Source organism: Panthera tigris, chromosome A2 (genome assembly GCF_018350195.1).
Source record: "Panthera tigris isolate Pti1 chromosome A2, P.tigris_Pti1_mat1.1, whole genome shotgun sequence".
Lineage (NCBI taxonomy): Eukaryota > Metazoa > Chordata > Mammalia > Carnivora > Felidae > Panthera > Panthera tigris.
Genome location: NC_056661.1, coordinates 85,658,637 through 85,684,098, shown reverse-complemented (window position 1 = coordinate 85,684,098; position 25,462 = coordinate 85,658,637). Strand labels below are relative to the sequence as shown.

Here is a 25,462-nt window from a genome sequence, read left to right as displayed (position 1 = left end):
CACACACACACACACACACACACACACACGTCTCCTTAATAAGAGAAGAAAAATTATTTGGGTGTTTTCATGTTGTGACTTTGACTTTTTTTATGTATAACTTTTTCTTTGATTAAAAAAATACAAAATACTTTTTATATTCAAAGTTTTGCCAGATAGAAGGTGGAATTGAGTGGAAGGAAAAACCAAAGGTTTTATATATTCAAAGCAACTTGCCTGTGTTCTTTGAGTTTGTAGGTGGTGATTAGGTTTTCAGATTTAGAGAAGTGTGAGACAACCTAATTAAACACCTTTTTGCTGAAGAGCAGCTCGATAAATCCAGATTGCTTTAGAACCTCTCAAAGCTTTTATCAGAAAGCTAATATTGGAAAGTCTTTTACACTAATAGCTTTTGGAAAATTATTTCCCAGACTGAAAATAAATTATAAAAATACTTAAATAAATATACATGGGAGAATCCTCCATTGAATAGATGCAAAAATATGTCTTAAAAGTTAAAATATACTGTCTATAAGGGTGCTAGTACATATTTTCTAATAATGATTGAGACAAATTAATAATTTTATGACCCCTTAGATCTCAGATTTCCCTTTACAAATTCTTAATAATTGTATATTAATGGGATCATATAGAGATCAGGAAGAAGAAAGAAAAGATCATTATAGATCATAGATTTGTTGAGGCTGTACATAAAGCCTTCATCTTAATGAGCATAGTGTTTATTCTTGCCCTCATTACCATTGTACTTACTAAATGTGAATTATTTATGCAATGTGATGTAAATGCAATGGGATACATTTTGTCATTTCATAGTATCACTCCATAGCACGCCTTCCTTCCTAACAAAAATATTTTGGGGTTGCCCTTGCTGACTTTTCACTGCCCCAAAAGACTGGTCCTTTATATTATCTATTTTGTCATTATGCAAAGTGAGACTCCGTGATGTCAAAGGTCCCTTCTCTAATTTTTAACAGCATATGATTTTATGACTTGATTTTTTTTTTTCATAATGCCTGGAGAAAATGGTGGTGGATTTAAGGTGATTGGGAAAATTCCTTTATTTTCAATTGAAAACATGGGGCACTTGGGTGGCTCAGTTGGTTAAGTGTCCGACTTCGGCTCAGGTCATGATCTCACAGTTTGTGGGTTCAAGCCCCATGTTGGGCTCTGTGCTGATAGCTCAGAGCCTGGAACCTGCTTCAGATTCTGTGTCTCCCTGTCTCTCTGCCCCTTCCCCCACTCACTCACACACATACACACACACACACACACACACACACACAGTCTCTCTCTCTCTCTCTCTCTCTCTCTCTCTCCCCCTCTCTCCCTGTCTCTTTCACAAAATAAATAAACATTAGAAAAATTAAAAAGAAAAAGGAAAATATTAAACAAAAAAAAACAAACAGTCCATAGCCCTATCAGAGACTGTTTTAAAAGGACGGTATTAGGGTTTGAGGAGACCCTGAGATTGCACTTAGGAAAGTAGAGAGTGTGTCGGTGGGGTAAACAAATCCACACACTATTGGGTTGATTAAATTTATCTTTCTGAAAACTGATTATCTGGTGGTCTTGTATATTACAGATGAGATTGGAGGGAAGTTAATGAAGCTGAATCCTCATTAGGTGGCCATGCTTTCCTGCATGTTTGATTGAGAGCAGAGGATTGCTACTGTCTTTTAGTAATTCATCTCCTTTGTGCCATACAACAATTTTTTTTTTATTTAAAACAATTTATTCACAGTTAATGCAATTATGGATATGAAGCAATTAAACACTGACTTACATTCAGGATAAAGAAAAACTAATTGGTAAACTAAGTTCTTCATGCATAGAACAACAGCAGTACAATCTTGCTGTGGAGATGATTCTGTGGATGTGAATAACAATATCTCGGCTTCTAACATGGTTACTTTCAGTTGCAAAATTTTGTTTCTCTGCATCTACAAAAGCATTCCCTAAAGAGTCCCCAGAATGGCAATATCCCATGATCGGACACTATACTGTTTGATCGCAAACTCAAGAGGGGATTTTTTTTTTTTTTTCCCCTAGGCAAGGTACGGTTAGCTAATTATTTCAAATGATAAATTCATTCTAAGTTGCTTATCTTTGAAGTATATCTGTAATAAAGTCTGTGACTACTATTGTTCCACTTATTTAGTGTAGACTTTTAATTCACCCACGATTTTAAAAATTGTTTAAATTCTCCCTAAAGCAAAACTTATGTCTGTCCCTCGGGGTAGCCCTAATGCAGCTACTACTCTTTATTTGTGTATGTATTTCCAGCAGCTGACCTGAGAGAAGCTCGATAAAACTCCATGAATGAAAGTTAAGTTTGGCTACAGAAGGCTTTTTTGCATGAGTTCTCCCTCCTGTATGCTTTTCTGTAAGAATCAAGTTAGGTTCTGTATTCTTCCATTACTCTCCAGGATCCGCTGCTTGGAACCTTTAAGCACATAGGCAGTAATCCGATGACACCTCTTATTCAAAAATAATCCTTTGGTTCTCCTTTGCTTTTAAATCTTTGTGACATTTCCTGTTTTCTGGTATCCATCCTTCTATCTAAAACTGGTATAAATTAATCTGTACTAATTCCATGCCGAGGAAACTCGTGGTGATTCTTCCCAAGGATATTTCAACTTAAAAGCACTTTTGGAATGGGTAGTGTATGTCTGGGCCAACCTAGTGCGTCTTGGATGGAGAAAATTTTTTGCTCTCTTGGCCCAGCAGGGGAGAATTTAGGCACAAATACAGCCCACCGTATCTTTCTGGAGTTCCATTCAAGAGTCTCTTTACTCTGCTTAACTGTTAAATAACCTCATTAATATTTGGCTTATATATTAAATAAAAGACCAGACCTCTGTAGGCCCGATATTTCTTTGATAGTGGTGAAATCGGTGGATTCCTAAAAACCTAATTTTCTTTTTTTTTTCTTTTTTTTTTAATTTTTTTTTTTTTTTAACGTTTATTTATTTTTGAGACAGAGAGAGACAGAGCATGAACGGGGGAGGGGCAGAGAGAGACAGAGACTGGAAGCAGGCTCCAGGCTCTGAGCCATCAGCCCAGAGCCTGAGGCGGGGCTCGAACTCACGGTCCGTGAGATTGTGACCTGAGCTGAAGTCGGACGCTCAACCGACTGAGCCACCCAGGCGCCCCAAAACCTAATTTTCTTTACTGTTATTAAGAAAGTAGATCCTATAACACATTCCTACCAGTGATACTTTTCAACAGCATATTATCTTATTTGCTGAGACAAATTTGTGCTGTATCAATTTATTTGGCATTCAATAAGCCAAACAATATGCCTTAAATATGAACACCATATTTTGTTTTCTCTGTTTTACCCACCAGATAACATTTTCTTCCTCTCTGCTAAATTCCTATTTTGCTTCCTTCCTTCTTTACAAGTCCATCTAATCAAAACTAATATTCTCTGAGTATACTTCTCTTCTGTTTTATACTTTTTTCCTTTTGGCATTTGCTCCTGTTAGATGATAATATTCGATGATCTGGGCATGCAATTTAGTTTACAGGTATCACAGCATTCTACAAAGCTCCTCAAATCAAGTTTTACTCATAGAAAGTATGTGATCATAGCAAATACTTTGCTATGTTTGATTGACTAATTCGATTTTAATTTGTTGATGGCTCTAAGCTATTTCCTCAGACATCTTTACTGTTGCCATTTTTGTTTCTTATTATGTTTACCTATATATGTATAGGTTATTTTTGACCTTCTCTGATGAAGGTCTCTGATGACCTTCTCTCATGAAATGATTCTCATCTATACGTATTGCTGGTTTCATGAAATCTTTTTTGAGATTTAATTTTTAAGTAATCTCTATACACAGTGTGGGGCTTGAACTCATGACTCTGAGGTCCGTAGTCACATGCTCTACCTATTGAGCCAGCCAGGCGCCCCATGGGTGTGATAATAACCTATCTCTGCTAATAAACTTCTGAACCTACTGTGGGTTGCGAACACCTCAGTATTACCAGTGACAGGAAGTACCCTGCACCCTTCATTTTGCTTTGCTCTTAATGTACATCAAAGTTACACTGCTTTGTGCTTTTAGTCTCTTACAGAGATTTTGGTGAAATGATTTTTAGTATTTGTTTTCCAGAGTCATGGGGGTCTGGGATAAAATCAGTTAGAGGCTTCATTCAGCATTAACCTTTTCCTCCTTTCCCAAATAAAGCCTTCCCTTCTTACAGCAAATGTGTTTTTGTCTATTTTCCCTTTCTTTAGGGTAAATTATATTCCTGAAAACTCCGAAGTATTTTGGGTAATAAATTCTGCAGAAACATCACATCTGCCCATACGAATGTTGCCAGGGTGCATACAGTTTATGTATCCAAACTAAATACAGTCCTTCCCTTTCCCTTACCTTCTTAATCATAGGTATCATAGACCTTTCTGGAAGGATTAAGAGCCAGTAAAGTTTCAGAGGAGAAAATCCTACCTCCAGAGTATTTTTTATTTGTTTTGATCTGATTCTTTGTTCCACTGTTGATAGTCATTTTTACTGACAGCCACTTTTGAGTTCTCAGGGTGGATAATGTTTTCTAATTTTTAGCTACACAGCTTTATCTTATTTGGCCTGTTTTCCTAGCCTGTGAATGCTACAGCAAGGCAGTGGAGTGCAGGGAATGGGGGGAGAAAAATAAAATCAGATGTAAAAGGATGCTACTAATTTAGAAAATGAACAAAAAAAAAATCAAGTGCTTAATTGTTTGTTTAATACATAATCTGATTTAGGGGCGCTTGGATGGCTCACTGGCTTAAGCGACCGACTTCAGCTCAGGTCATGATCTCCGGGTTAGTGAGTTCAAGCCCTGCTTCTGGCTGGTTGTCTGCTGTCTTCATGGAGCCTGTTTGGGATCCTCCCTCTCCCCCTCTCTTGGCCTCTCCCCGTCACTCATGCTCTCTCTCAAAAATAACCTTTTAAAAGAATATATATCTGTTCTCTCCACTGTATAGGGATTCAGAAGAAAATAATTACTCATTGTTTATAGTATATCTTCTGTGAAGACAAACTATGTTGAGAGCAAGTTGTAAAACTTCTTTCATCCGGTGGGATAAGGGCAGGGACTCTGGAAAAGGTCTATTCAAATGCCTGCTCCTCACCACTTTGCCATGCCCTTTATAGGAATTATCCCATCTATCTTTCTTACAAACTTACTACTATCACTAGCTTCATTTACAGATGAGTGGACAGACTTTAGAGAGTTAGACCTACATTTCTGGCTCTCTGAAGTCTGTTTACTCTTCGATAAGACGAACGTTTACCCAGTTTGTAGGAAAGAAATGGGATAATTTCTCTAAGTTCCTTGGCAAAGAGTAAGTATTGAAAAGATGTCATCCCTTACTGTTATTTAGATCTCATTATAATGGTCAACTGAAATCTCACCTGTAAAAGAAAGTTAATAAATTGTAAAAAGTGACATACATTTTAATCATCATTATTCTTAATAGCATATCATGGGCAATGTGTAATGAATATACAATTTTAATTTTTGTTAGGAAAAAAAAAGACTTTTGAACTTTCCACTTGAGAGTCAAGGGTTTAAAATTTTGTCACTTCTTGGAAGTTCCTATCTATGAAGTATGAACAGAAAGTTATGAAATAATAGTGTGCAAATTATTAAGAGGATTTTGATAATGTCAGTTACTGGAAGCTTTTTACTGAGATCATTAAAGACCCATTTGAGAGGGGTGCCTGGGTGGTTCAGTCACTTAAGTGACGGACTCTTGGTTTCAGCTCAGGTCACGATCTCACGTTTCAGGGGTTCAAGCCCAGCATCGGGCTCTGCACTGACAGTGCAGAGACTGCTTGGGATTCTCTCTCTTCTGCTCTCTCTGTCCCTCTCACACTCACTCTTGCTGTCTCTCTCTCAACCACCCCCCCCCAAAAAAAACCCAAAAGAAAACAAACAAAAACTCGAGAATATGGAGAAGTAATAACAGTATTCCTCAAGTTAAAGCGAAAGCTAAGGAAGTATTGGATATTTTACAGCAAGTCAAAAAGCACATTCTCTAGAAAAGGAGGAATCAGGAATGGCATTATTGTTTTCAAATTTGCAGTGGGTGATGTTTGATATTTAATAAGCTAATAAATTTTATATTTTACCAATTTGATTCACTGATTTACACATCATAGTGATTTTCCAAGTCTTAGGAGGAAAAATTATACAAGTCAGGAGGGAACACACAGTACACACCTTTATTCACCACAGAGTGTGCTACATTCACTCCCAATGTATTAACAAAAATGGGCGGGGGGGGAGAGTATTTCCATAGCAACATTAGCAAAACAGAAAATTTGCCTACTAAGATCACATTTTTTAACCCCACCCACTCACCAAATTGAAAGCCTGTGAGAATTAATTAAGCTCAAAGGTAAATTATTTAAAAAAGAAAATAAATTAAGATAACATGGCAAGAATGATCAATTATTTACAACCGAAGTGTCGCCAGAGGTAAAGGCAACGCATCTCCTTTGATATAATAAGATTCAAAGGGAGGGTTAGTGGGAGGAAGAGATCTGGAGAGGGCACATCACTGTGGTAAAATTAAAAGGATGGAAGGTAGCTGAAGCCGATATAATCTGACAGGATCTTGGGTCACTGCAGTGTTGTGGACCATAGTGATTTACACCTGTTTGATTATAACCTTCAGTATCATAAAGGAACTTCTTATTCCCTTCTTGATTCAGAATAGCTCATGTTGAGGGGCACCTGGATGGCTCAGTCCTTTAAGCATCTGACTCTTGGTTTCGGCTCATGTCATGCTCTCATGGTTCATGGGATTGAGCCTCGTGTTGGGCTCTACACTGACAGTGTGGAGCCTGGTCGGGATTCTCTCTCTCCCTCTCCTGCTCATCTCTCTCTCTCTCTCTCTCTCTCTCTCTCTCTCTCTCTCTTTCTCTCTCTCTCTTTCTCTCTCTCTTTCTCTCTCTCTCTTTCTCTCTCTCTCTGTCTCTCTCTCTCTCTCTCAAAATAAATAAACATTAAAAAAAATAGCCAATGTTGACTAAGATGTCACTGCTGTGTTTGCTTGGCAAAATCATGAAATCCTTAAGCAATTCTGTGAGATGGGTATTATTATCTCTTGTTTTACAGATGAAGGACAGAAGAGCAGAGAAATTAAATAATTTGTGCCTTACTTTAAAAAATCAATACATGTTTTATGGCTTCCTGAATTCTTTTTAAACAAGCCTCGCACACGATTTTAACTAAAAATGAAAACTGACTTCAGAATTATATTCAGAATAGCTGAGGGAGCACTTTATGTAATATTTTGAGTTATCATGTAACATTAAGATGTTATCTCATTTACTGGTCATTGAAATGTATGCGTAGTATACGCACGGCCTTCATTAATTATCTGTTTAAAGAGTAGTGCAGGGGCAGTGCGGCGTAGTGGATGTCTGTCTTTGAGTTGACTTGAAAAGTTCATAAATCCATCTGTTTCAAAACTCTTAAATTATGGGAAGGAAAATACAGTGGTAAACACATTAGGGATTATCAAATGTTGAAACATAAATGATATATGCAAAAGGAAATGATACTTTACTAAGAGGATAAACCTTTTAAATTAGTTTCCACTATAGGATAGCAAAATAAATTTGGTAAACTTCTTCATCTGCCCTTTCTACTAATCTTTTTTTTCTCACTTTGTTGTTACATATATGAACTTCTATGTATGTGTATATGAAACTAATGGCAAATTATAAATGTACGTGGTTTTTTTTGTTGTATGTATTTATATATACTCTTGTCTCTTGTTATGGCCTTTGAAGAGCTGAATCTTTATGTTCCCCTTCTGTTCTTTCTTAAAAAGAAAAAAACAAAAAAAGTAGAAATAAAGTACCAAAAAATAAATTTCAAAGGTACTTTTCATCTGTTACCCATTTTTTATTACATCAGTTTGCATCATATTCAACTAAATTGTGTTTTTGCCATTTTCATAAACTGATGTAATCCATGTGAACTTTGATACATTTTTAGATTTAAAGGCAGGCAGAGCCTCACACGAAGTACCCGACAGTGAAAAGCGGCCTTTCCAGATCTTTTTCTTTCATTTATTTATTTATTTATTTTTTTAAGTAATCTCTCCACCCAACATGGGGCTCAAACTCACAGCCATGAGATCAAAAGTTGCATGCTCCACCAACTGAGCTGGCCTGGTGCCCCCCTTTTCCTTCTTTTTAAAGTGGTTGTGTTCTTTATCAGTTCTTTCATATTATCTGACTCCTACAAAGATTTGAGTATTTTCTTATAGATATAGTAATTTTCCTCTTTCTACCTTGTGTAAACTTTTGTGCTTGAGGCTTTATTTGGCAATCACCATATTAAAAACAAAATAAAACCCTGTAACCTACACAAGATTCTGTAAATTTAATTAGTGGGCTCCCAAGAACTAAGAAGGTTTGAGCCCACATAGTATCCTGTATCCAAGAACGGGGTGGTGGGAGGAAGAAAGGAATTATAAAGACTATAAATACAAAGTAGTGTGTTTCAATGATACTTTTCAGAGAAGAAATATAAAAAGAGAAGATAAAATTTTGTAAGTTGTAAAGTCCAATTTTATTAATGCCAATTCATTATTTTTAGGGCATTTTCTTGAGGATTCAGTAACAGTTTTAGAGTTTCTATATGCATTTAATATTGCATTTGCAACATAGTATGCATTCTTTTTACAAATTTTGTCAAAAAGGCAAATATTTTTCCTGTTATTATTTTAGCTGTTTTGAAATTAACACTAATTGTCTCCAAGTTAAGAAGCTATGATAGTCAGTAGCAGTAAAACTCTAAATCACGATTAACCTTCTGAGTTGTTATGTATCCAGGTAGGGACTTCACCCTCACATACTCATCTCCAGTATGTCTGACTCACCAGGTTTATTTGGTCAAAAAAGGGGCTTTAGAACAAATAGTTTGTTGTTTTATTTCCCACAGCTGTAAGAGCTTGCTATTAAGATAATACAAACTTCTGTTTGAACAATACTATGAATTTTCATTTTAGAGCAGTGCTTCTCAAACTTTAGTGTACATTAGAATCACCAGGAGAAACATTAAAAAAAAAAAAAACTGAGGATAGAATAAATAGGACATCAGTTAAATGGTGGTGAGAGTTGGAAGGAATGGAGATGGGTCAATGAACATATTTATGGAAGCCTACTCATCCTGATGTGGTGGGTGAAGAAATGAGATTTTTAACCTTTTTGTAAGCTAACAAGCTATCTGACCACAATTTCAGAGATTCAGAAGACTCCTTGAGTCAGACACAATGGCCTTGATGATACCCAGCACAACAGACAGCATGGGCTCCATGTTCATATGAGTTACTCCTGGCACTCAAGTCCAATGGAGGCCATGCTGAGTAGCCCAAGTGGGCACTGCATATACTATGATTTGTCACACCTGAGGAACCCTGACTTAGGAAACCCCAATTGTTTAAAAGGGACCCTACCAGAAAACCTCCCTAACTTTTGCCCTACAGGATTATTTTTATTTTACTGTGAAAAAATATCTCTGTTTTCCACCCTGCAGGGAATTATTCCCTCTGTCTTCCAAGGCTGTTTGCTATACATTCTAGAAAAGATGCTCTAAAGCAGAGGCTCGCCTTTCCTCTGTTCATGTGACACGAAAGACCTATGGAGAATTGTCTTCAACATGGTGATTGGAAGAAGGACAAGTTCAGAGGAACAGTCATAGCAGTTCTGATGTTTCTAGTCTCCACAAAATTATGCCCTGTTGATGACTTTCTTTATTCTGGATTTTTCCCCCAGAGGCAGTATTTAATAGTAGTAGTAATGTAGTAATGTAATATTTCTTGGTGATAACAACTTCAACATTTTCAGCTTATTAACATTATAATTTCAGTCACTTCTTAGTACCTCAGTTTTTAATACATCGTAGCTTCCATTTGTTGATGACTTTACAATGATCCTTATAATACAACATGATGTATGCACTACTAAAGTCCTTCTTTTATTGTTTAAAAAAATGAGGTGAAAAGGTGTTATTTGACTTACTATTAGTCACATGCCTACCAAATGGTAGAGCTATTTTCACTATATTGTTCTCTTTTATTGTTGTAAGTACTGAAAAATATTTGCTACATGTGCAATTGTGGGGTCATGTAAGGGTATGAAATGACCAAGTTAGGATGCCTTCCTTAGATTTGGTATTTGATATATTTGTAGGCAATTTGTTGGTAGCAAAGTGATTGAAAGCCTTGGGAATTAGTATGATGTATTCGACAGAATTCAGTTCTCAACTGAGGATATGTTCGTATTACCTAAGTATATGATTTCCTTATGTAAAAGTTTGATGTTGTAGCTTAACTATGTAGGACTCTGGAGCAGGCTATCAGCAGAAATAGGCCTACCCTAGTTTTAGAAACTGTCTTGTTGCTGTTTTTCTTTCCTCTTGAGCACTGGTCAAATTCTCTTCCTTCTCCACACTAATTCTTTCTTGGGTTTCTGAATCTGCACTGGTGCTCAACATTTAGAGACTAAAGCAACGGATTATAGATTAATTCTAGAATTCCAGAGTGGAATCACATCGATTACTCTGCATCCTTGGTACATCCACAGCCAAATTTTACTAGTATTTTTAAGGATTAGGTGACAGTGAATTAATTCAGGAAGTTTTGAGAATTGCATAATGATTGTATTAGTCTAGTAAGATGCTTGTCATGTAGGAAGACAGCTTTTGTGGCCTCTCAAAGTATCATGATAATGAATGATGATAATTTAGCGAATCTTGTTATAAATATTGATGCAACTGGGATAAAACCTTGAAAATACTTGGAAATGATTTTTCCCACATTTTCAACACACATTTAATTGAGTGCCTGCCCTTGCTACACATTGTGTGGGATATTGGAGGTGTATAGATGTGAAATAACCGCCTCCTCTACCTAATGAACTCACATTTAGTGGTTTGTTGAGAGAAAGAGAAAGGGAGACAGAGAGAGAGGGAAGAGAGAAGTGAGTATAGTTTTGTGTGGCACTAATTAAAGGCAGTGGGTTACTTTTATTGATTTCCATTAAATTATGCCTCTATTTAGAATACCATTTCTCCAAGAGTAATTAAATTCCTATGTCTAATATAGCTTAAGTGTTACCCTCTAGAAGAGGATTTGCAAGATTTAGTCCCAGGAAAGGTGTATTGTATTAAACGTGTAGATTTCTAGGAATGACACCATGTCTGTAAATCAGAATCTTTTGGGAAGTCTCTGTGGCTCAGTCGACTGCACCTCTGACTTCGGCTCAGGTCATGATCTCACAGTTGATGGGTTCGAACCTGTGTCAGGCTCTGTGCTGACAACTCGGAACCTGGAGCCTGCTTCGGATTCTGTGTTTCCCTCTCTCTCTGTCCCTTCCCACTCATACTCTGTCTCTCTCTGTTTCTCAAAAATATATAAACATTAAAGAAAAATAAAGAAAAAGGAAATCAGAATGTTTGGATGGTGCTGGGTTATGTGGGTTTGTATGAGATATGTTGAACAAGGTTTTCTGGTGATTCTTGCAGGTGTCAAGGTGTATAGCTGATAGAGAAATTAATTCAGTCGAACAGTCTTTTATTTTAAGGGGTTCCTAGCTGACTCAGTTGCTGGAGCATGTGACTCTTGACCTCAGGGTTATGAGGCCAAGCCCCACACTGGGCATGGAACCTACTTAAAAAAATGTTTTCTTAAATCTTTTATTGTTTGGTGCTTGTAGAGCAACCCCCCCCCATAAAAAAGGTAATATAATCACCAGTTGTATATTATTTATTTTCATTACTACTAAAAGGAGTTTTGCTGTTCTTATAGGATGATATCTCTTTTACCTTGGCTTCTGTATTCCAAGAGTCTGCCAATTTGTTTGGAGCTAATTGTATCTCTGAAGATTAGACTTGAAGCTTTGTAGTTAATTTCAAAAGCATTTCTTGAATACGGCAGATCCAGGCTGAAATCTATACAACATGATCCAGAAGCCATGTTCCAAAAGATTTTTTCACTGGACCATTAACAGAAGAATAAATGCTGATTCTTTTTTCCAGACTAGCTTGATTTCAACAGCTTTTATTTATATGTTTTTGCATATATTATACTCCCCAAAGCTTGCACTAGAAAGAAAAACAGTGTTTGTATTATCAGATTTTTATTTCACATAGCTTGGAATCAAATCAATTGTAATAAAATGATAAGCTATGAAAAAGAATTAACATGTAGCCTTACTTGCATCTTATATGGTATAAGATTTATATGTGATTTGGCTTAATATAATCACAGATTAATGTTTTACTATTAATTTTAATCTTCATTTATGTCATGATTCCACTATTTACAGGAGTGTTAAAATATTTGAACAGATATAAATAATAAGACTCCATACTTTATTCCACTTGGTCAGTTTATTTATGAATAGTTTTAATTAAAATATATGTTATATATTATGTCGCCTGTTCTGTTTCTCTCAATAAACAATAGTCAAGATGGCAAACTCCTTTTTTTCTCCTCAGTAAACTCAAATAGATGAACTTGTGCTAAGTTATTTTATCAGAGTCTGTTGGAATTTTTCAAATCACTAGAATATATTTTTCTACATTAAAATAGGATTTTATTAAAAATATATCTTTTGTGTCTTGGAATCAATTTGGGATTGCTCTGCTAGAAAAACAAAAGTGAATTTGAAAAAAAGATAATGATTATAATTATGTGCTCATGTTTCATGTCATTAAACAAAAGCAGAAAGTCTGCAGAAGCGTATTTTAAGCAAGCATAAGTAAAACATAAAAACAGCATTTAGTTATCTTTGTAAGCATGGGCTTAGTAACCCATAGTTCTATAGTGAGAGGGAATCGACATGTATTTGGATATGTTGTTTTGCTTAAGTATTGATTTAGCTTCTTTCAAACTGCATGAAAAATGCCTGCACAGAACGAATGATGATCTCTTGATGGAGAGAAGAAATAAGTGTGTTCTAATGATGAAGATACATTAAATGCATAGAGATGTGGTGCTAAAAAGTGGCCTTAGAAATAGGTCCGGCTTTGTTTACCTGAGAGTTCTTTTCTAGGCATTATCTTTACTTTCCAAAACCTTCAGCAAACCATTTCTCAAAACTCATTGACATTAAATTCTCATTTTCTTTTCTTTCGTTTTTTTTGAACTTTATCTATTTATTTTGCAAGACAGAACAAGCGGCGGAGGGGAGACAGAAAGGGGAGAGGGAGAATCCCAAGCAGGTTCTGCATTGTCAGTGTGGAGGTTGATGTGGGGCTCAAACCACGAACCTTGAGATCATGACCAGAGCTGAAACCAGGAGTCTGATGCTTAACCAGCTGAGGCACCCAGACACCCCAGATTCTCATTTTCAGTGTAAACCATCACTTGCAAGGATGGTGGTTTCTCCTTAGACATATCATCGCCACCCCCCTTGAAGCAGGTGGAGTTTCTCTTTGGCATTCATCCTGTATGCAACCTATCAGTTAGAAAGAAGAATCAACAGGGTCAACATCAGATAACATTCACATTGTTAAACAAAATACACTCCAAACCATACCAAAGGATACAGACCAATTCATTACAGGGATTGCTCTGAGTAGGGAAATTGATCAAGGGAGGTGAAGAAGGAGAATTTCAAGGTTACTTGTAATATTTTATTTTGTATATTAAAGGTTTTAAAGCAAACATAAAAAAAGATAAAGGTGAATTCTGAGTAATGGATTTCAGACTATTTTTTCTATGCTTTTCAGTATTTTTAATCTCCCCCCAGATCACAAAAATAAAAAGACATGGCTAAAAAGTGTCAATGGCTAGCAGTACTCTCTTTAGAATCTTTTCTCTTCTTGGAGCACCTGGGTGCCTCACTCTGTTAAGTGTCCGACTTTGGCTCAGGTCATGATCTCTTGGTGCTTGAGTTCTAGCCCCACATAGGCTCTGTGCTCCTGGACCCTGCCTCAGATTCTATGTCTCCCTCTCTCTCTCTGCCCCTCTCTCGCTCACACCCTGTCTGTCTCTCAAAAATAAACATTAAAAAGAATTTAAGAAAAGATTCTTTCATCTTCTTTAATTTTGAGATATTTCCATTTTTGATAAAAGCAGTACTTTTAAAATTTTGTTCTCTGTGTGGCACAATTTCACTGAAATAAAATTAGCAAAACATGTATATTGTAACCATTAGAAAATCATCTGTCAATCACTGATCACATGATGTGTTTGTGTGTATTGTCTGTGTATGTGGGTGCTAGTTTTATATGGTACATGGATGTATATAAATACCCTTTAGAAGCAGGGATTATGTCCTATATTTTTATTCACTCAACACTTTTATATAGCAAGTATTTAGTAAATATTTATTGAGTAAAAGTAAACTCTCTATATGTGTTATCCTAGATTTTTTCCCTCCCAGTCTGGATGTGTATTTACCTAGAGATCACAGTTATCAAGTGTTGAAAAATGCCAAATTTATCTCATCCCGGTTGACATGTTGGAATTTTGTAACTTTTTAATCTCAAATCCCAGTTTCCAGCCTGCCTTCTTCAGTCAACAGATCTTTTTCATAGTACCATTGTTTCTTTATAGAAATGTTTTAAATAATATGTAAGTATAACAGATGTGATTTTAAAAACATATAAAGCAATTTCTCTATACATTAAGATTTTCATAGTAATATCTTTGTTCACCAGGATATAGTAAGTTGCTCAAAGACTTCGATAGAATTCTGCTGGGCATATATATTTATATGAATTTTTTAAAGTTTATTTATTTTGAGAGAGAGAAAGAGAGAAAGAGCAGGGGAGGGGCAGAGAGAGAGGTAGAGTGGGAATCCCAAGCAGGCTCTGCCCCATCAGCATGGAACCTGATGCGAGGCTCAATCTCAGGAAAAGTGAGATCATGACATGAAGCAAAATCAAAGAGTTAGATGCTTACCTGACTGAGCCATCCAGGTGCTTCTATATTTATATGAATTTAAATAAAAATTGCTTATGCATTGTTTTATGTGCACTAGAAAAAACCACTGTGCATTATTTGCCATTATTTGCTTATAGTTTTGGAAAGAGAAGAATATTTTTACCTTTTACATGAAACAGTGTTAGATTTGGAAGTAAGGTGTTGTCTACTTGAGGTCTTCCCTACTTCCTATCAGCATAAGAAATGCTAAGGAAATGTCACACCTCACTATCTTTTTTTCAGTATTTCACAAAATAAGGTGAGAAAGCAGAACACTAATGATCTGCTCTCTTTTCTCATTCTTTTTATGGTAAAAATAAAATAAAATAAAACTGAGCTCATTTTATTACTTACTGTATTAAGTCACTATATTCCCTGAATTGCTTTTGGACCACCATGTGGTGGCAAGAGATTTTATGTAGGGCAAAATACAGTGCACATTATGAATCGTTAAGGTGCTTACATTGATTTCAGTCATGTATGTACATGTTGAAGTGGTCATCAGTGATTATAGTTGTAAAATAGCCTAGTCTATGAAGTCATGTTTGTAAGATTCAAATAGCAAACCCCAGTGAGTTTATTAGCATACAAATAAGCAGAAAATATAAAGGTAGGTATTTATCTTCAATGCTATAAAATGTTAACTGAATTTCCTAAAATCCCGTAGTTAGCAAATAGCACCAGAATTTGAAATCCGATCTGTTTGATTGAAAAGTGTGTGTCCATCATAATATTATACCTCCAAAGTAATTGTTTGTACCTGTACACTTCTCTTCAAAACATAAAAGTCTGTTCAGTCACCTAAGTCAGGTATTTTCAGAAGGTATTGTTAGACCATTCAAATGATTACCCTGATTCTTTTGATATGTTAAGAACATTTGATGAAGATAGGCAAAACTCATTAGAGTAATAAAAAGTTGTCAACATAGGCATAACACAATAAATGGCTAATCCTTATTGGGTGTTAACTATTTGTACATTAATTACATAACATGCATATTTTACTTGAATTCGTCCATTGTGTATATCTATTACCTCTTTATTAGAAAGAAAAATGTTGACATTCTCTAGCCAAAGACATTGTTTTGATTTAGAGATGTTTCTTGAATGAGGTTTCTAAGTCAATTCTTTATATTAACATGAGTATCAACATTATTGGGGTCTAACTGAACTGTCATGATCCCTGAAGGTTTGCTTTCAAAGCTATTAAAGAAAATTCTTTGCAATCAAATATTTCAGAAAACTTACATTTTTCCTCTGCAATTAACATACAGTCTAGGAAGCATATTATATACAGGTTAGGAAAATATTTTCCAAGAGAAAGTGTATTCAGGTATTGTTAAGGAAAATGATAGAATTATTTCAGTGTATACTGTATAATTATATTGCTCTTATTAGACTTTCATATCACCTGATAGAATTCAATGCTAGTGGAAGAGATAAGGATATGACAAAAAAGTGAAGGTTGAGAATGAAGAGGCCTTCAAGGGAGCTGATCTTTCTTTAATCTGATAAACCTCTCCCATTCTCTATTTCTGTTTCTTTCTTTCTCTTTCTTTCTTTCTTTCTTTCTTTCTTTCTTTCTTTCTTTCTTTCTTTCTTTCTTTCTTTTTCTTTCCCTTCCTTCCTTCCTTCCTTCCTTCCTTCCTTCCTTCCTTCCTTCCTTCCTTCCTTCCTTCCTCCTTTTTTTTGTTTTTTTCTCCTTACAGATCAGTGCATATCAAAGTCTTTTTCTCTGACAAAGACTATTCTCTCAGGATCTGAGGGCAAGACCTATGTAAAGATAGCCTCCCAGCTGATATATGATGGTGCTGTTTGTGTTTTTAGTCTTTAGCAATTTCTAAACGTTTGCTGGGAAATTTTCCATTAGCCTGAAATATTTTTCTACCAGTGTTTCTGGTTTTGGTACTGCCATGTCTTCATATGTTTTCTAAAAGACTGAGGATGTTAACATTTTTGATGAGTTTAATGGAGACTAAAAATTGGTTTTGTGATATGAGCGTAAGCTTCCGAGTTAGAAAGCTTAGGTCCACGTCCATTTTGTTAAGCTTGTGAGTGCTCAAAATAGTCTTGAAATGATTTTCTGTTTTAAATGCTCAAATCAATAGGTAGGTAGGGATGTGTATATTATTAATACATCTATGACATTGTATATATACTTATTCTCATATACACATGTGAATTTTCATATACACATAGGCTGTTTTAGTTTTTTTTGTTTTTGTTTTTGTTTTTAATGTTTATTTGTTTTTGAGCGACAGGGAGGGAAGAGTGTGACCAGGGTAGGGGCAGAGAGAGAGGGAGACAAAGAATGTGAAGCAGGGCTCCAGGCTCTAAGCTGTCAACACAGAGCCCGATGCAGGGCTTGAACTCACCAACCCCGAGGTCATGACCTGAGCCAAAGTCAGAGTTTCACCTATTGAGCCACCCAGGCGCCCCTGCTGTTTCATTTATAATAAAGCCATTTAATGAATTTGTCTGGTTTATCTTAATAAGGGCAGAATTCAGTTCCAGTTTTCTCTCAGAGGAACTTGTGCCAAGTTGGGTCTTTTGTATCTGTACTTGGTTCGATTTTAATGTTTAATACTATCTTAAACTGTACTGTAAATTAAATGAGAAAAAAATACACGTTTTTTATTCTGAATTAAGTTATTATTACAGGATATACTTATATAGCCAATTATGATTACTATAGCCATAACTATAGTTATACACTGAGCAAATATTCACATTTTATTAGGTAGGAATTTTATCAGTCTTAACACAATTTACCTTATGGCATTTAACAGTAGATAATTGGCTTGAAAAGTAAAAATGTCACCAGAATGGAAGTTAATTAAGGACTTGAAGTGTCCAAAAGACATGTCAGTTTTCTAGAAGTCGTGGCTAGCTGGTCTTTTGCCACAGGAAAGAGCACCATCAGCAGCTGTTTCTATTAGTTCCTAATACAGACTTCTTAAGTGTAAAGTTCAGTCGAATGTTTTATCACAAATTTTACTAGATAAAACAGATTTCATTAAGTTTTAATGAACAAAGAAGTTAACAGACGTGCCTTTCATGATGATGCATTTATAGATTTCTGAGCTGGGCATATAAAACTTAGCAACTTTCAAGCTTCAAACCAACCTCTAAAATACACATTTTTTTTCTTGTACATAACTATCTATCTTTAGGTTTCTACAGCCATTTCAAAGTCTTGCAGTAAATGGCATTACTTCATAAAATTAGTGTTTAAAAATTATACGTATAATTTTTATTATGTATATATTGTATATATATAATATATATAATAATCAGAAATAAAGGTGATTTGAACTCTCCTCCTGGGAGAATTGTCTTTTAGAAGTTTGTTGCCCTTATTCATCTCTCTTTCACTTTTTTTTAAAAATAACTAGCTGTGATGATTAATGTCATTAGGGCTTGTTAAACATGGATTATGTTCATATTGTAAGCTATGTGATTCTGGATCAGATCAGTTAAGTTGTACTTTGTTATGCTTTCCAGGGTCGATAACAGCATGGTAGTTAGAGTGGAGCTTTGAAAAGCATGTCTGGCCCTGAGGGTGAATGTCCCCGAGTGTGTTCTTTGTGGGACATCTTCCTCCTGTGTGTTGTGCAAGGAAAAATTTTAACATCCTTCTCCAAGACATAAAGGCATTGAAAAGTTCTAATATTTCTTCATTGAAAAAATTATTTAACTTATTTATGTTTTATCCAATATTTTTGTTTAAATTCACAAAATGCTTGGGGCGCCTGGGTGGCTCAGTCGGTTAAGCGTCTGACTTTGGCTCAGATCATAATCTCACGGTTCTTGAGTTCGAGACCCGTGTCAGACTCTCTGCTTACAGCTTGGGGCCTGGATCCTGCTTTAGATTCTGTGTCTCCCTCTCTCTCTGCCCCTTCCCCACTCGTGTTTGTTCTCTGTCTGTCTCTGTCTTTCAAAAATAAATAAACATTAAAAAAATTTAAAAACAAAATGCTTAAGTTTATCATTTGTCCTATACATAGGAACATTTAGTTGTTCTTGTATTGCCTGTTAAAAATAAAGGAAGACTTGTATTCTGAATTCTGTCAAGAATATGCTTCTTGTTTATTTTCTCATTTTGTCTTTTATCTTCCCATCCTAAAGTTTCCCTACAAAGAAGTTGCTCCCATCTCTATTTACTTTGCCATTTTATCCACTTTTTGCTACATTTTCACACTGAATTTGACTTTTCAGCAGTATTGCAATGCAATATTACTGAAATGTATACACTTTTTCCTTGATTTTTGCTTTGTTGAGCTTTTTCTTTTTGTTACGGATAGAAAACCTTCGGTTACTCTTCCTCGTCTAATTTCTAACATTTACTAGCTCTTCTTCTAATCCATGTTTTCCTAGTGGCTGATAGACTGAAACCATTGTCCTTTTAAGCACACTGGAGAGTTTTCTTTTAAATTCGATTTAGGAATTCTTAGTTTATAAGATCTCCCATCAGGCAGTATTTTATAGCCCTCAGTAATCCCTCCTTAAAAGTTCAGAAAGTGAACAGATTATGGTTTTGAATAACTGAGAATTGAAGTCAGTAGTAATATAAAAACTGGCATAAATGTATGTTTCCGTTATATAGTGTAGTCTGGACTTTCTTTGGAAGAGTACTCATTGAAGCATAGTTCATAATGAAAGATCAGAAACCACTGATCTTGAACCACTAATCCACTACGAGACTTATACTTTTCTAAAACCTGATTATTCCTGTCCTTAAAAATGAGTTTAGGGGCGCCTGGGTGGCTCAGTCGGTTAAGCGTCCGACTTCAGCTCAGGTCACGATCTCACGGTCCGTGAGTTCGAGCCCCGTGTCGGGCTCTGGGCTGATGGCTCAGAGCCTGGAGCCTGCTTCTGATTCTGTGTCTCCCTCTCTCTCTGCCCCTCCCCCGTTCATGCTCTCTCTCTGTCCCAAAAATAAATAAACGTTAAAAAAAAATGAGTTTAATATTTATATTTATTGTATTTACTGGTAATCTCTTCCTATTTCTGCCGCTGTCTTCTAGCTGTTGGAGGCAGGCCACAGGTGAACTCAACGTTAAGTTATCTTTTCAAAGAGACAGCATAAAAATGAAATCATAATTAACCCTCAAAGTTAGATAGCTAACATTTACATTGCTTACTGCCTGGCAGGCACCTTTCGAAGCACTTTACATGTAGTAACTCATTTAATCCTTTCAACAGCCCATGAGGCCAGCTTTGGCATTATTCACCTGAGAAACCAGAAGAGATATAACGTTTCCCAGGTTTGCCCAGCTAGAATGCAGCAAGGTTGGTGTTTAAGCCTCGGCAGTCAGCTTTCAGATCTGTGTTCTTCATCGCTAAATGTCACTGTCTCTTGTAAAATCTTATCACATGGAAAGCATAATAGTAACACTGAGAAATACAAAGAGAAAAATCTGAAAACTATTAGAGAAAGAAAAAAATAGAATTTATCTATAAAATGTCATTAGCAGACTGACAACAGACTTGTTATCTCCAGCTGAACTTTTAACAGAGTAACATTTTAAAAGTGCTAAAGTAAAAGTCAGGCTAGAATTCTCTAACTATGCTAACATACAAGAGCGAATGTGAAATCAGGCCATTTTCAGATGTGCAGATTCTGATAGTTTGGTACTCACAGGTTATCTCTGAAAGAAGAAGAATGTATTTCCTCCAGAAGGAAACTATTATATTTTTATGGCTTTTTGTAAAAACAAAAACAAAAACAGAAAAACCTTAATATGCTATTAAGAAGGTGCCTAGCTATAGTAGTTGGTACATATTTATTGATCTCTCAATGTTATTTCCTTTCTATTTATAGAGAAATACATGCTATCAAGGTATTTACTAAAGACAGGGTGCTACCAAGATGAATATACTCTACTCTTTGAAGATTTTTCTAAAACTGAAATGTTAGTCATTGAAAGAAAGCACTCAGGGTGCCCGTATCCTCTGCTGCTGCAGAGCTAATAAGCAACGGTATTCAAGAATAGTAGGTTATTTATATTACGTAAGAGTTAATACACACATAGCAACTTTAGTTGATTAGATTACTGATTGAGGAGTTATGCATTGGAAATAAGGAGTTTCTCTTGCTTTTTGCGTCCTTATAATTGATTTGAAAACCTCAGCACTGTGTGTATTCACAAGTGTGTATTCATGTGATCATTCAAATTCTAAGATACAATGTTTCCTTTTCAGCGCTTGGCTTTGGAAGCAGAGAAGGTTCAAGCAGCCCACCAGTGGAGAGAGGATTTTGCGGTAAGGATCCTTTTTAACCACTTAAGTAGTAACTTTTTGTGTTTGATTGTTATGATTACATCAAGATTTTTGAGTGATAGAATCTTAAGATGATATGAGACCAAAACACAGCCACATTTTGTTTCTTTAAAAAATTTGCTTTTGGGGCGCCTGGGTGGCTCAGTCAGTTAAGCGTCCGACTTCGGCTCAGGTATGATCTTGCGGTCCGTGGGTTCGAGCCCCGCGTCGGGCTCTGTGCTGACAGCTCAGAGCCTGGAGCCTGTTTCAGATTCTGTGTCTCCCTCTTTCTCTGACCCTCCCCTGTTCATGCTTTCTCTCTGTCTCAAAAATAAATAAATGTTAAAAAAAAATTAAAAAAAAATTGCTTTTGGGTAATCAGGGCCATTAAGTTAGTCATGATGTTCTTGCTTATGTTCCATATTAAAACAAGTCTTTGGAAATGTTCTCCTATAATCAAAGTTATTTATAAAATTAATGATATTAAAAGAGAATTACATTATAATGTCTGAATCATATTTATAGATATGAATATACTAGTTGGCAAACAAGATGCATTTTAACAACTTTGAGTGTGTGAGAATGATATGCATATTACAGTCACCTTGGTGGTGGGCAGTGTGATTGAAGTGAGAATGAATGAATTAAACTTTCTAAAATTTAATTGGTTCCACTTTGGCTAGATGCAATCTTTCTTTTACTGTGGTCTACTTTCAGAAGTTCCAGTTGATATTAGCGTTTCTATATATGTTTTTGATAAACTTTTGCTAATTATACAGATAGCAGAAATTTTCCTTGTAATCAGTTTTGTCTGCTTATTTATCTTTCATCTGTATTTCCTTCTCTTCATGTGTTCATCCATCCTTTCATCGTCTTTTTTTCTATCTCTGTATCTGTGTATCTATCCGTATATCTATTAATACATCTATGAATGGATTCAGTATTTCAACTTACCTCATCTTATCTATTGATCTATCTATCTTGTTATAGCCAGGGGTACAGTGAAAAAGTTTGCCCTTAATAGTTAAAATATTTATCTTACATATTTGAATTATTTCATTTGTAGTGAAAATCTCTATAGTTTCTGATCATAGAAAAATTCCATGTAACTAATTTTGGGCATGTTTAAAATAGGGTATGGGTGACAGCTTTATTGTATGATTAAATTGGTTTTGAATGTTGTAAATAAAAGTCTCAAATTTGAAGGGAAGAAAGTTGTGCTTCAGAGAACACAAAATTGAGGTTTGTGTCATGTAGATACAGGCTTAGTCCATAATCATTTGTCATAGCTAAGTTAACAAAGATCAATTCATCATCCATAATATATAAAGGAAAAAAATGGTGATTAAGTTAGAAACATAAGTTTGAGTATTGAGGGCAGATTTTAAGCTTATCCAATGAAGGGCTTTACAACGTTGTTAGTTTCTTTTAGATGAAAGGACAACAAGGTTGAATTTTTTGTTGTTGTTTCTCAGATAGACAAAAAGCAGCCACACTAATTTGCCCCCAAAGACATCTGTTTGGTTAGTTAATATTAAATGGAAATTGTTCTTTTCCTCCCAACTCAGCGGTGGTATAGGAAAAGAAATGCAAAGGCATAACAGGTATAGAGCAAGACCATGTATTCTGCTTAGAGTTGGTATGGTACAACTGGTGTTGTCTTGGTTTAAATTCTGAGTTAGTTTTAATTCTGAGAACTCAAAAAAACATTAAGTTCACACGGATCAGCTTTTGTAATATATTCCCTTGCTGTTCGTAAACTTTTCTTTGCATGAAAGGAATTTGGTAATCTTTCTCAGTCATCTATTAGTTATATGTCTTTTTTAGCTTCCGAGGGAGAAATGATGTGGTAAAGAATAAACTGGCAAGCAGGGATGTAGTAATGCCTTTATTATCATTGGTGTTGTTTTATTTAACTATTATGTTCTCGCTTTCGGGTTGTAAGAGATTCTTGCCCAGATATATTGCAAACTCCTTGATATCATAAAATCATTAACACTAAATCAACATTTGGGCAATGCTGTAATTCTCCTTGCAGAAGTAATGGGCAGCCATTGTAGAGGAACCAAGAAACTCTCGATGTGTGTTAACCGTTATCATATTTTTCTGAATCCTAGCCATCATCCCTTGTAAGGCACCCAATCATTTATATATCGCTAAGGAAAGGAAAAAAAGAAGCCAATTAAATTATGATGCGTAAGCAATGTGAAGATGTGTTCTTATCTGTCAGATGTTAAAATGTGAAAAAATTTACCTTGAAATGTCATCGCTGTCGTCTCCTTTCTCAGTGCCTGTCCCCAAACAGTGGCACTGCTAGCGCAAGTCATGCAAGAGGACGAATCGGTCCCACAATGACACAGAAGCCATTACTAAATTGTACACAGTTAAATAGAAAATAAGTGGTTTTCTCAGTGAGTGTTAGGAGTTCTTGGCAAATAGTGACCACCGTGTAAGAGAATTCTTGAACAAATTCTGTTCTTAATTTCCCCCTAGATTACCTCACAATTTATTTAGGCCCTATGAACATATTGATTGACAGAAAAAGAGATTGTTAAAAGGAAAACAGGTAAGTCCACTTTAGAGCTCTGTCAACTAATTTCCTGAGTACCCTTCTTGAAGGACCGTCAACAATGTTCACAGAATATGTGTTGGTCATAGTTTGTACCCTGAGAATGGATATTTTCCATATCTTACCAGGCCAGCCATACCCGGTCTTTACAGTAGTCCTTCCTATTTCAAGAGCCCTTTGAAATGCCGTAAGTTATTTTATGTTTGAAAAATAGAATGTGAATTCAGATGGCCTAATCTTCAGATTCAAATATTGCAAAAATGAGACACACTTTTTTTCTTTTTCTTTTTTTTTTTTCTGGAAAATCAGATGATACTTCAATTCCTATATGTACCACGGTTAGACAAATCATTCCAAGCCATAGACAAATCAGATTTAATCATCAACATTAAATTTCCCCTTATTTTAGGAGAGCACACAAAATAATTGCAAATTTTATAAGTACTTTAACCAAACATTTAAAAATGTTTAGTTTGGAGCTAAATGCTACTGTATTCCAAAATGTCCTCTTTTTAAATTTTATAATCCTTTCATCTCTTAAGATAGAAAACTATTTGCATCGGTGCGATAGTTCTTTAATGCCACCCTTTAATAATTTAACACTGGGATGATTTAGAAGGCAGAAATGATTTCATAAAAGGTACATTAACATTTCAAAAAGATACAATATTCTGATTCTTCCCTCAAGTATTAGTAGGCAAATTTCATTAATATTACTTAGGCAAAATGTTGATTAACACTTCCTACTCTTTAATGTAGAGAAATCTCAGGAACAACAAGAACAAAAGGCAAAGCACTGAAATGCTGGCAACAAGGAAAGGCTCGTGTAATTCACACTCTCCCTTGGCGCCACTCAGTTCCCAATTGAATGTACAATTGCGGTAACAAAGGGCATACACTCTAAATGGATGAAGATTTATGCGGTCATGCATTTACAAGTTCAAACCAATATTTGTAAATAAGCTGTATCTACCAGCTGCCTTTCGGGTCTCCATGCAACTTACGGGTGTTAAAGGTGATATTTCATGTCACTTATGATGGACAGATTATTAAGGGCAGGTGGGAGAAGCAAAAAGAGAGCTTAGACAAGGAATTGTTCTGCATGAAATAATTGCTGTTATTTCTACCAAACAGATCTTTTCCAATTGCATTTGAAATCTCATTTGATTACATTGCAATGGTTGGTTAACTTAAGCAATTTTGTTTCCAACTAAGCCTGCAATATTAATTGTACTTACACATGTATAAACATAAGGGGTGCCTAATTTGTATTTTAATAAGTAGGATCTTTATGTATGGCTTATTAGCATCAGCGTGTTACTGCGCAGACTGAGTACAGACGGCTCGAAATTGGCCAGTAAATAAAACATTTGAGGAGCCTTTTTTTAGCTTCAGCTTTACAGAGAAGCTAAATTAGAAGGTGAAATTTTTTTTCTAGTGAAGTTGAACGTTATTGAGTGTCAATCACGCTAACTTGGTTCTCCTAATTTAGAGTTATTTTTATGTATTTTTAAAAAAGTCACTTTGCTCAAATTGTAATTTGAAATGTTGCTTTTAAAGTTTTGTGTTTATAGGAGTTAAATTAATAGGCACTGGCCTTATGTATTTAATTATTTCATCTATCTTACTCATTTCATGGAAATCATCAGTTCTGTTGACTGAGGCACAAACAATTATCAGTT

General features: G+C 35.5%; 1 protein-coding gene across 5 annotated transcripts in view; it reads left to right on the top strand.

Annotated features, from left to right (window-relative positions):
* The window catches only part of CACNA2D1 (calcium voltage-gated channel auxiliary subunit alpha2delta 1), a 497,531-nt gene that overhangs the window by 242,034 nt on the left and 230,035 nt on the right, over nucleotides 1-25,462 (top strand). For all 5 annotated transcript variants that reach the window (XR_006210876.1, XM_042965363.1, XM_042965360.1 and 2 more), the window contains exon 4: nucleotides 21,155-21,214. Coding sequence is in view for 4 of the 5 variants with exons in the window: in XM_042965363.1 (XP_042821297.1) it covers nucleotides 21,155-21,214 (60 nt within the window). In the remaining variant the exon portion in view is untranslated. The remainder of the gene's footprint in view (nucleotides 1-21,154; nucleotides 21,215-25,462) is intronic.